At 42.4% G+C, this 13,139-nt stretch overlaps 1 protein-coding gene across 4 annotated transcripts in view; it reads left to right on the top strand.

Moving 5' to 3' along the window:
* NEK11 (NIMA related kinase 11) overlaps positions 1-13,139 on the top strand; it is a 207,561-nt gene that overhangs the window by 139,615 nt on the left and 54,807 nt on the right. For all 4 annotated transcript variants that reach the window (XM_090283006.1, XM_090283003.1, XM_090283007.1 and 1 more), the window contains 2 exons: positions 102-259; positions 12,369-12,429. In XM_090283006.1, coding sequence (XP_090139132.1) covers positions 102-259; positions 12,369-12,429 — 219 coding nt within the window. The remainder of the gene's footprint in view (positions 1-101; positions 260-12,368; positions 12,430-13,139) is intronic.

Raw genomic sequence — 13,139 nt, 5'->3', positions numbered from 1 at the left:
ATACAGATGGAATGTAGATCTTGGGGGAAACACAGGAAACCCTACCCTTGCTGTAATTTTAATGACTGGTCGGACTTGATTGTTGTTATTCTTTGTTTCAGGGATCCCAGAAGACCCACTGGTAGCTGAGGTGTATTATACTGATATGTTTGAGTCCTGTTCTGAGGAGAGTGAGGAGGAGGAAGAAGAAACAGTGTTCTCAAGACCAGAGGAGGTCGAGGAGGAGGGACCCCAGCCTGATCATGGAACAAACCAAGAGGTGCCTGGTGGGACTGTCTGGGGTGCTGATGGGGCTGTGGCTTCCCAGAGAGAATCAAGGAAGTTTTATAACTTGAAATGGGGGAGGGGAACTAGGATTTGTTAAAAAGGCTCCATGCGATGTCTTGGTTTCCAAGGTCTAGGGGCAGCAGGGCCCCCACGGAATCCTGAGGACCTGGTCTGGGCCATGTTGAGGATGGAAGGGCTGCAGCACCCAGTACTTATTAGGGAGAAATGCACTACATTGTACATTGAAGAGCACCCCATGTACTGCTTTGAATAAACAATACAAATGTCTCTTTAGCAAGGAGAAGAGGATTTTAAAAATACAGTTTTCTGTCTGGGAATCAGATTCGTGAGTCATGTCTCAATGCACAAAATTAGTGTTGGGAATGAGGCCCAGAGATCCTGGGCTTAGGGGATGATCTTTCTGGCCAGTTTTAGCCTCTGAGGGCCCATCCCGACATGCAGTGCTGAGATCTCTGAGCATATGCCCCTTCCTAGATCTCTTTAACTACAGCAAGACTAAGCCCCATGTGGGCCAGAGGCCAAGAAACAGCCCTGGCATGTGATTTCTGTGTTGTGTGTCTGCAGGAGAGGGGAAGGGCAAGGGTAGGTGAGGAGAAAGCAGAATAAAGTACTTGGGCAGTGTATGCTTAGGTACTTTATTTTCTTCTTATGCTGTGACTTACTAACCTTTTCAGTCCTAAACTTCCATAAGGTACAGATGCATTTTATTAACTACAAGCCATTAAACTAGTAAAATAAAAGTCAATCAAGAAGCACCTGTGTTAATGGAAACTTAATTCAGGAAGATTGTTTTTGGAGTGGAGAGAAGATTGTACATAATCCATTCAACCATTTAATGAAGACTAAATAATATATCATATTGAATAAATAAAACAAATAAGAAATGTTCCTGGGTTCTATATGAGAAAAGGAGAGAAAGGCAGAGAGGAGGGAACTACCATGGTGTGGATATGGGGCTCAGCAGAGAAAGGGGTTGATCAAAAGAGGAGGAGAAAGAGAAAAAGAAAGAAAGGATGAGAGAGAGAAATTAAGAGACAAATACATGAGGAGAGAAACAAATGAGAAAAATACAGAGTCTGGTGGTGGCTGTTCAGATTGCCAAAATAAAAACACTTTCCTTATACCATTTCTGCATTTTTTTACAGTGGACTCTGGTGAACAATAGCACCTCCTACCACAAATTAAAATACAATTTCCATTTGCTTCTGTGCCATTGTTCAAAACAATGGAGACAACTGTTATCACAATGTTACAGAAACATCATTCTGTACCTGTGGTTGCAAACAGATGATATGCAAAACATATACTCAATTTTTGCTCAAGTGGTAAAATTTTAGCTACTAATACTATTACTTAAATATGTTTTTAAATAAAATAAAACTGGCTCAGAAAACCACATGAATATAATATATGGTAAACACCATCCAGGTCAAGAAATAGCCCTTTGCTAGTCATTCCAGAAGTCCCGTGTTTGGCATACTTGTTAGAACATAGGGGTGGAAATCAAACTGCCCATGGGAGTCTAGCCTTTGTCACTTAGGCAAGTTACTAAACTTCACTGTTCCACAGTGTTCTAATCTGTAAAATGGGAGAATAGTGGTTCCTACTTCATAGAGTAGTTTTGAGGATTAAATGAAGTAATGTAATGTATTGGAATAGTGTCCCAAATTTAATAATGAAATTAATAATGAGATATTTGCTATTATTATGATGAAGTTACACAGCCATCTTGTGGTATTTTTTATGATACTGCCAAAACTTTTTAATGTTAAAGTAAGATTTTTACAACTGTATTAAAAAAAAACAACAAAAAAACTCTTCTTATTTCTTAGGACTGGAGATAAATACAGGGCAACAATTCTGCTTTCTGGGCTATGCATCTGCCACATGTGCTATGATAGATATAGTGACTGATTTTAAATAAATCTGTTGGGACAACATGTTAAGATCGCTCACATACATGATGGTATTTTGCCTCACAAAATCCTGCTGCATAGTTATTCTTATTCCTATTTTCCAGGTGAGGAAACTGAATTTCTGAGCGAGAAGTAACTTGCCCGTGGCCACACAACTAGGGAAGGATCAGAGAACCATGCTCAGGCCCAGACCTGGCATATTTATAAGCCAGTACTTTTACTAGTACAGAAGATATATCTTTCTAGAATGGAAATCACTCCTGAGTAATTTGTATTAAAGACAAGTAATTACAACAACCCCGTTTGTTTTTTTCTAGTAATTATATAATTTTTTTCCTCAAAGTTGGTGGCTGTGGGGTTGTGATGAGGTTGACCCTTTCTTTTGTTAAGTTATTTTATTAGCAACACACTACACAGTTACAAAACTGTGCTGAGACCCAGCCACTGTTGGTTTTGTAAATTGCGTGAAACCTGTAACCCTCTCTGAGGTTCACCTCTTCTCCCCTCTCCTCCATCTTGCCCTTGACCCCTGCATGTGCCAGGGTCTACTTAGGTGATCACATATTCATGGCTTTTATGTGAGTATTCAGATCAAAGTTGATTCCCATTCCTTTGGATGGGCCCAAAGTCTCATAGTTTTTATTTTGATGGAAGAAGCACTTGCAGAAAGAAGAACAGCCATGGACTTCATTGGGAAGGATTGCTGAGTCCCTTGTGCCACCCATGACCATTTTTTCAGCAGCAGTGTCTCCAAAGCAGTTCTGTTAAGTACATGATTGCTGTTGATTGTCAGTGGCTTCTTTGCTGCAATAAGCAGAACATCAATAACACCTTTATCACAGCCATTATATTGTTGTTGATAGCTGTTTTATGAAGTCCATGGTCACCGAATTGGAACTAGCCACTTAGATCCCCGGGGGATGGAGTTTGTGACTGTCATCATAATGGCTCTCAGCAGTATTTATGGGACCTCTCACTGAAAGGTGTTTCATATGTTCTAATGGACATGGTTTAGGGCTGCAGACTAATGTGTGTTTTTGTAGACCCTCTGTCTTCCCCTTACTGCCTTGACCATCATTTCGCTGCTCCAAATCTAATCAATGTCCCATGTGCACCAGTAATAGACATACTAGCTGAACCATGATGACTTGACACAAAACTCGCTCCGGAAAGGCTCTGTTGAATGAATGTGGCTTTTATTGATGCTTATTTTGAGGCTCTTAGGACCAGGATGTGTGTTCTTGCTAAGATGAAGGGCTGCAGAGGCCCATTTTCCCAGCTAATTCTGAAGTTTTCAATATGTTTTGCCTAAATCCTCCAGTGGTTTTGAAATTCCTTCTGCACAGTGGGGCATTAGAAAAAGCAGGAATGATCTTCTACTAGGAATGGTATCAGGGGGTGGGGAGGAGCAGAGAAATGGACAGTTTAAGCAAGGCCTAAGATTCTACGGAGGACTCTTGGATCAGATTGTTATGTGAGTAGGTGCTAAGAGTGTCTTCCGGTAGTTGAGTCATTAGTTTAATTAAATCATAATTATTATAACAGTAAGAACTAACATTTCCAGAACCTTTATTCTATGCCCAGTACGTTATATCCTGTGTCAGTTCAGGTCCCCTAAGAAGCAGATAAGAAGACAGAATTAGAAATAAAAGAGAAATGCCTCCACCACAGTGCCAGTCTCCATCTTTGAGGGTAAGGACGGAAGGGAAGGAAGGAGGGTCAGTTCTGAAACAGGTCTTAGCCAGATCAGTATAAAGTGGAGGAGCCCTCCGTGGGCAAGAGCGATCTGGCTCCTGTGTTTCCACCATGCTCACATTGACTGGAGCTGCCCGGGAAGAGCGTGGCCTTGGTGGGGACGCTGCATTGGAGCCTGAAGGCACAGAAGCCTTGGGCGGTCAGCTCACCACACAACTTGCACCAGGCTCACTCTTGAAGAGAGATGTAAGTGGGACGCCTCCGTGGCTAACACTGATGCATTATTCCATTTGATTCTTGCAATAACTTTTCGAGACATGTATTCTAGTTGGGCAGCATCAAATAAGTATTTAACAGGCTGCTGGAATGCAAATAAGGAAGAGGCTGAGGGTGAGGAAGAAGGTGAGGGTGAGGGAAAGGAGGAGACCATGAGTTAAGGGTTTCAGGCAACTTTCCCTGACATTTCAATCAAGAAGTGGATGCCAGGAATGAGACTGAGCTGAGCTATAAATCCAGAGTCCTGCACTGCATCTCAGTTTCTGCGTGTCTCGCAGGTTGTGAACTTGCTGTTGAATTACAGTAGTCCCGCTCTATATCGCGGTTCACTTATCGTGGCCTCACTGTATTGCGGGATTTTTAAAAATATCATATTTAATTATTTATTGCGGATTTTTCGCTATATCATGGGATTTTGTGGTACTGTATACGTATGTTGTTAAAGTTACGTAAGTTTAAGAGTGTAGAATAAATGTAAGGTTCCTACTTCGCGGGGGTGGGGGGGTGTCTAGAACGTAATACCCACGAAAAATGAGGGAATACAGTACTGCCCTAGACTTACAGGATTTAAAGATGCATGTGTTTCATACAATGCAGTGCTGAAGTGTAAGTCATCTATTTCACTTGGTGCTCCAAAAAGAAACATCAGTGGAGGGTGTTTGTCTATAATTGATTATGGTATTGAGCCCTGACTTTAAAGTCCAGGTTTGTTTAAAGGTGAGACTATTGTGATATTTTACCTTTGCACAAGAGGAAGCTGAGTGAGGTGAAGAAACTTCTCCAAGCGCTGGACTGTCTGATTTTATTTTTAGCCTCTCCTGTATGCAGTCTTCTCCCTGCACAACAACAGAGTAAGCACACTGGGTGGGAGGGAATAGCCTGAGGGCCAGTGCATTATAGGTCCTTTGGCGATACCTGTTTTACTGATCAGCATTACTGATCAGCATTACTGAGATATGTAGAGGCCAAAACTTATACCACTTCTAGGAAAAGTGTTGAATTATGAAAATTAAAGCAAAAAAGAGCCTGCCTCTCACATCTGTTATTCGATGCAGATTTCTCTCCTACTGTGTTTTTATAGAAAGTGCCAGAACTTTTGAGTCCAAATAGTAGGGCTGACTTACCTGGTATTCACATGGTATGACCTAATTAATTTAAATTCATCCATGGGAGAATTGACCTTAGAGGGTATTGGTTCTAAGAAGCAGCCAGCCTTGCTAGAGTGTTAATTAATACTAGCAGTTTGGTGGGCCTTCTGCAGACCCAACATGTGTTATTCAAAGGAATGACTTTGATATAATGATTTCGACCCATCCTTCATTTTGTCATGGTGGTTTCCCCTTCTCTCTCTACCATCTCTTGTCCAGGACAAAGCACAGCTTGTTGCTGGTCAGGCAGGGACCAGCAAAACCTTGCCTGGGACATATCCCAGCAGGCTCTGTAGAAGGTCATAGTCCCTAAATCTTTTAAACTAAAACCACTGTTGGGTTTAGGATAACACCTTCCTTTTTTGCGCCGTTACCAAAGCATGGAGGGGAAAGAAGGAAAATGACAGGGTTGATAAGGACAAAGCAAGACTGAGCAGGAGCTTAAAGTGTCCATGCAACCTCTTCATGTGGAGGGTGGGAGGTTACCAGCCTTCACCCCCTCCCTGTGGGTGAGCAGAGCTCCATAGGCAGATGGGGCACTGAGGGGACAAGAACCTGCACGGCAAGATGTCCTGCGCTCTGCTGCGCTGCTCCTGGAGCTTGGGGGGCGGAGTGGGATGTGCTAGAGTGGTGGAGAGGTTTGTGCTGAGTTTTACAGAGCTGGTAAGACTAGTTGGAGCGGTACTTGTAGGGCTTTTCTCTCCAACACCTTCCCCCCCACACACCCCAATTTCTGTCTTACCAGCTGTCATCAGAGCTGAGGTGCCCTGACCATCCAGGGTACAGAAGAATCTACAAAAATATGCAAATCTTCCTGAACAGCCCTTGCAAACAAAAGTCACACCCCACTATTTTGTGATTCATTTACACAGATAAATTTAATTCAAGTTTTCTGAATATTTTATTCACCTCCGAAAAGGAAGTAAATACTATTTCATGGTGTCCAGCCTAGGAGCACAGGAGCGTGGCACATCTGGAGGCGCTGTCCTTTCTATATAACTTGCTAATCTGGTAGCGCATGGGGTCACATTATACCAGAGAAAACAATAGCCACGGTTAATAAAACAGCTGCCTTGCAGCTGTTACATGCAGTGCTAAACCCTTTACACCTCATCCCATTTTCTACTGATAAGCACTATATGAGGTTAATATTGTCCATCCCATGTACAAATGAGAAAAATGTGAAACAGAGAGAATAACTATTTCAACGTAGGTCAGCCAGTTCACTGATAAAGCAAGGATTCAAATCCGAAAAATACTGCATCAACTAGTAGGCATTTGGGTTAAGTATAGAACGAAATGTAGAAGTTAGTAAAGCAGAAGAAAGAGACACTTGGGACCTAAGGGACAGTTCCAAAATGTGTGAAAATGAAACATTGTCTGATGGTTTCAATTTATGTTTAAAACAGGAACAAAGTTAGACTGGAGTGAAAAAAAAAAATAGTGATCTGCCATAAAGAAGTATGTATCATGAGGTTACTTTCTGGCACATGAAAATCTTTCTCCGTTTGTTCCAGTCAACCTTCCTTAAATTGCAAGACTGACTTCCCTAGACTGTTGGACATGTGGCATATAAGTGAGCTGCTGGGGGGCAGGGGGGCAGGCTTTCCTCCACACTGCTGCAGGTACGGACGAACCGCAGCAAGAAGGGGACCAGCCTCACCTGCTTCCGAAAAATCCATTGTCCGCCTGTGTGCTCGGGGAGGCGTTGCGATGCTGCCCTGTCAGGCCTGCTTGCTTTTTCTCCTCTTCGCCCTTCACACTTCCAAACTGCAGCCCTGACATCTTGAGTGTTCCGTATTGGATTCCTATGGATGTCTTTGAAACCCTGAAGCAACCCCACAGAGACGGACTTGCTGCACGCTTGGGCATTAATAAGAGGCAGCTGCAGTTAGAAGGTTTTAATAATGCAGAGTAAACAAGGCATTAGCAGTGAAATGTGGACACATTGACAGTCACGTTCCACTGACTCCTAATTCAGTGACAGAGGTGTTGAATGTTATGGGAGCAGGGGGCTTGTTTACAGTTTGAGTTTTACAGATGTGGTTCTCTGTTCCCATCATTACATACACTTTAAGGCCTTTCTCCTTGGCAGAAGGCCACCCTTGGCAGGGAGACAGGAGTTAAGATGTCAGCTTCCTGATTTCAGGGCAGTCTTCACGAAGGTGCCATTGGCTCTGTCCTATGGCTTTGTGTTCAACGGCATCCTCTGTCTTCTCATGAATTATGAATGCAGGTAAGCAAGGGCATGGCTTCTGATGAGATCAAACTGAGATGTGAGAGATTCACCTGAGTATATAGAAAATAGATAAGGTCACCTTGGTGTTTTGATTTCTGTAACTTAGTGACATTTTTCAGGGCTGTTTGTAGATGTGGCCTGAAGGAGAGTGAATGATAGCTTAGTAAAGCAAGTTGCAGAGAAGAGAATAGGTGGATTGTCGCGTGGATCATTTTTACATCACATATTTAGTGTTCTAGGCACTGAGTATATGGTAGTGAACAAAACATAGTCCACCTTCATGGACATCTCACACAGTCTCATGGATGAAACAGTAGTCATGGACTGTCAACTCCCAAATATGTGTCTTTCATTCTTCATTTCTGCCTCTCAGAAGTCTGGACTCAGCATCCAGTCTGCCCAGGATGGGGGTCGTGTGGACCTCTAGTGGACATCCTGAACTATGCGTGTCCACAGTGACCTAAGATACCCCAGCCCCAGTCCAAATCAACTCCTCCTGACTCACCCTTGACTTATGACGTTAAATCCATAAGTAAAACCTATTGGTCTGACCTTTTCAAGGTCTGCTTAGAAGATGATCATTACCTAGCACCTCTGCTCCTACTGCCAGAGCCACTGTCACCCCCTCAGATTACTGCAATAATTTCTAACTGGTCTCCCAGTGACCCCCTCATCTTACTCAAAATAAAAGGCCAAATGAGTGCAGCACCCCATCATCAGTGGTGGCAGAACCCCTCTTCTTCATCACCGTGAGTCTCGCCTTCACCCACTCCAGTTACACTGGCCTCCTTGTCTCTGGAACTCATCAGCTGTATTCCTACCTTTAGAAACCTGGAATACCCTCCTCTTCAGATACACAAATGATTTGTTCCCTCTCTACCTTTACGTCTCTGCTTATATGTCATCTCATTGGGGAGGACTCAGACTACCTTATATAAAATAGAATTTGCTGGTCTAAGAATTCTCTCTTCCATTTCCCTGCCTTATTTTCCTCCATAGTCCTCATCACCATCTGATTTACCACTATTTATTGGCTTATTCGTTTAGGGCCTATCTCTCCCTACTAGGATGTACGCTAGTAGGGTGGATATTGTTTGTTTTCACTGCTGTGTTCCCAGCGCCTTGAACAGTGTTTAACACAGAGCAAATACTCAGCAGATAATACATTACAGAATAAATGAATGAATGCCTACAGCATACAGTCTAGAGGTTCAGGCAGCCAGTAAGCCAGTATGTGAACAGGTAAGAGCAACTAGGAAAGGAAGAAGTTGAAGTGATAGAGGAAGTGAACATGGAGAGGGGGGGCACAGACGGGAGTCAGGGCGAATTTCTGAAAGAGGACTTTCAGCTGTTACTTGAAGGATGGAAAAGACTGGCCCCTCAATATAAGCAAAAGCGTCTCAGAGAGGGGAAGAGTATGTGGGAAGGCCCTGGGCAGGAAAGGGCTTGGCAAGCTCCAGAAACTGCAGAGTGAGCAAGATTGATGGGGTTGGACAGGTCAGGCCAGCTGTGGCCACATCATGAAGGTCATGTAAGGAGAGCGGGCTTTATTTTAAGTGAAAAGCCAATCCAGTGAGGGGTAACTGAAATTAAGTCTTTAAATAAATCTACAGAGACCGAGAAGGGTGGGGGTTGGCTGGGAGGGGGCACAGGGAACCTTCAAGGGTGACAGAGCTGTTCTTTACATTGTGGGTGGAGGCTACAAGGGTATTTCCTTCTTAAAACTTACTCAGTTGTGCAGTTAAGATCTGGGCATTTTACTGCATGCAAACCTCAGTAAAAATACATCATCAACAATATCATTAAGAGAAGAAAAACTACAAACATACAATCAAAAACAACAACAACCCTACAACAGAATTGTGATATTCAACTACTCAGCTGTAAAAAAAAAAAAGAACACTTACCTTTTACAACAGCATAGATGGACCTCAAGAGCATTTTGCTAAGTGAGATAAGCCAGTCAGAGAAAGACAAATACCATATGATTTTACTTATATGTGGAATCTAATAAACAAAATAAAGTAACAAAATAGAAAAAGACCCATAGATACAGCGAACAGACTGACAGCTGTCAATGGGGAGGGGGTTTGGGGTGCTGGCTGAAATAGGTGAAGAGATTAAGCAAGAACAAAAGAAAACAAAGAACAACCCTCATAGACACAGACAACAGTGTAATGACTATCAGAGGGAAAGTGGGGTGGGCGAGGTAGAAGAGGGTAAAGGGGGGATAAATGGTGATGAAAAGGGACTTGACTTGGGGTGTGAACACACAGTACAATCTATTGACAATGTATTATAGAATTATACACCTGAGTCCTATACTCACTAATGTCACCCCAATAGATTCAATAAACATTTTTTAAAAAAGAATTGTGATATTCATATACATGTAATGACACATGTAAATCCTTAGCGTGCACCAAGGCCACCCCTTCAGCTTCTTGTGGCCTGTGCATGACTTTTCAGCTTCAAGAGGTCCTGGGTACACTCAAATGAGGTCCCTCAAGAAAAAAAGAGGCGAGTCCAGAATGACTGAGGTGAGTCGGGACAAGGGTCCTGTATGGCTTGCTTTCATCCTGTGGGTGACTCTGAGAAGAGGACCAAGAGCTGAAAGAAATCAGCCCCTTCACCCCTTTACCCATTCACGCTCATATCCACAGATAAAAGGGGCCCTTGAATGGGATGATGGACCTGGGGTCCAAGTAAGATGAAGCTGAGCTCCTGTCTGTGGCTGGAGCCGTAATGGGAGGTGTATTGTCCACTCTAGGCACATTTGTAGACCTCTGCCTGCTGAACAATCCCCAGCGGGCAGAGAACGCGGGGTCAGGCCTGGCAGCACACCATGAAGGCGACCATTCCAACTCATTCTGAGCAGCTTCCTGCCACTGGAAACATGAGATGCCTTGTAGCTTTGTATCTCTGTCCCTTTCCCATCCCGTCTCATCCTATGCAACTCTCTCATTCTATTCATTGGGTATTACCAACAAGCCATCCATTGTACTGAAGGATTTTTATTTCAGTTGCTTCTCAAAAGAGCCCTGTGTGAGGAAGAGGCCGTTATTCTCCTCACTTTACATTTACGGAAACTTAAATGGAGAGGCCAATGGACTTGACCAAGGCTGCAGAATTAAGAAATAGGATGTTTTTCCTCCACTTTCCAAGTGATGATGTACTTTGAGTAGGGGAGAACCCACTGCATAGGTAGCTGTAGCCCAAAGTTGATGCTATTCTTGTTTTACTTCCTTGCAAATCACAGAAGCTGGAAGAGTCCTGCACAGATTTAGTATTTGTCATGTGCCAGGGACTGTGCTAAGTGCTGGGACATAAAAAAGGAAAAAAGTTAGTCAGTGACCTCGGTTTGTTTAGTGTCTCAGTTATCTTTTACTGTGTAATGAAACTCCCCAAAACTTGGTGACTTTAAACAATGACTTAAATTGTTTCTCATGATCCTGTGATTTGTTTGGACTCAAGACAGTTCTGCTCCACGTGATATTGTTTAGTCACTCGTGTGGCTGCATTTAGCTGAGAGCTTGGCTTGGGTACCAAGATGGCCTCATTTACATGTCTGAGAGTTGGATGCTGGTGTTGGCTGGGGGCCTCTCACCATGTGAGCTCTCTGGAAGGATAGCCTGCACGTCCCTATATAGTTGTTGACTTTTTTCCAAGAGAGTGAAAATGGTCTCTTTAAGGTCTAGTTATAGAGTTCACACAGCACCACTTCTGTGGTATTCTGTGGCCCAAAGCAAGTTATGGGGCCAGCTCAACAGGTGGGGAAAGGTCTCTACTTTTCGATTTTTTCTTCTTCTATTTCCATGCTGGGTACCTGCCCCCTATTCCTGGGCTGGGCACCAGGGTCTTCAATTAGTGCTTCTGGCCTCACTGACTAGGCAGACCTTCCTCGTCACTGCCTTGTCTGTACATTTGAAACATGAAACAATGCTGGGTTTTACCACATGCATAGAAAGTGACTGCCCAACCCCCACCAGATGTTATAAAACGAAATTCAGCACATTCATGCAGTGCTTCAAGTAGTGTGTTATACTGCAGTACATTTTTTTCTAAAATCCAAAATTACTGCAATATAAAATGTGTTGTTTGTTTTGAAATGGAGCAGGTGAGCCATAAACTATTAATTCCTCTCAAAATAACCACAAACCTGAAAATAATTAAAAGGTTCTATTTTCTGAGATCATTATGATGCTATTTTGAATATTTCCAGTCTCCTGGGTAGAGGACAGATATTCACTTTGTATTAAAGACAATGTTTGTTATCAAATACAGTTCTGGGATTCCCCCCTAACCCTCATGGGGCTGTCTGACTCTTACTGAGAGTTAAGGTAAATAAGGACTGTAATTCTTAGATTTATGACTTCCTGAAGACCATATGTTATTAAAGAAAATCTGGTAGAGACTTCATTTCTGCTGTATTGAGGAGATTATAGATTGTATAAAACTATTTTAAATTCTAATAGCACTTATCATTTTATAAATTAAATTATTTGTTTATTATTAAATTTTAGAAAAGGCATAAGCACACAAAGGATAAAATAAAGATCACCCATGATCCCATGCTGTAGGCAAAACCACTGTTTTTCCCATCAGAGAGAGAGAGTGATAGAGAGACAGAGAGATAGGAACATGTTTTTTGTTTTTGTTTTTGTTTTTTTTTTTAAGTGGGATCATATTAAAAATAATTTTGCAACCAGAGTGTTGTGTTTTGTTTTGCCTAAATGTGCCAACATTTTTCATGTCATTGAATATCTTTCTACTATCCAGGGAAGTAACTCTGTCTTATTTTGACAGGGCAGTGATATTGAAGCACTCGTCAGGTGTTTGGAAAACGCTCTGGGTTGCACCTCTCTAGGTGAGTAAGTTTCTTCATTCCAAATAGAGCGATACGTACTGATTCTAGTGGACTATCAAGAAATAGAAAGCTTAGAAGGAATCTTGCAGCTATTCCAGTCCTACCTCTTTACTCTATAGATGAGGAAACTGAGGCTAACTGAGTCTGAGTGTCTGGTGCATGGACCCAGGAATCTCAAAGAAGAATTGTTTATTACTGTTGGTAGTGACCCTCAGTTCCCAAGAATAAAATAATTGAAATTCAGTGATTTATCATGATAAAATGGTGGCCTAGCAGTGCTTACTCCCCGGTTTTACAGGTTTCCTTGAAATCTGTCTACCTCACTCTCCTGTAGAAACAGATTGCATTCAGGCAAGCTGAAAGGGCCGTCACACTGAAGGCCAGCTAGTCATTGGAAGAGAGTTGGTCTGAAAAACAAGATTGAAATTCCTTTAGGACTGTTCAGTCTCCATATATGAGATGGCTGTGTGCTCCAAGAATAAAACCTTATTTCTTAGTCTCTTCCTTTTTAAATCCCCAAATCCAACTGTGATACTGTCTGGCACTGGATGATACATTGTCATTTAAAAATTTTTTAATCGTATGACAAAAAGCCATCTCTTTAAAGGGAATGGCAAGCATAAAGATTGAATTTTGGGGTGTGCATTTATCATTGCTTTTAGGAGTTTTGTGCACAATTTACAGCCTTTTTCTAGCTTATTCCACATCTC

This window comes from Furipterus horrens, unplaced genomic scaffold, assembly GCF_987537825.1.
Source record: "Furipterus horrens unplaced genomic scaffold, mFurHor1.1.pri manual_scaffold_7, whole genome shotgun sequence".
NCBI classification, from domain to species: Eukaryota; Metazoa; Chordata; class Mammalia; order Chiroptera; family Furipteridae; genus Furipterus; species Furipterus horrens.
Note: the sequence above shows the minus strand (reverse complement) of the source record. Positions and strands in the feature narration are given on the sequence as shown.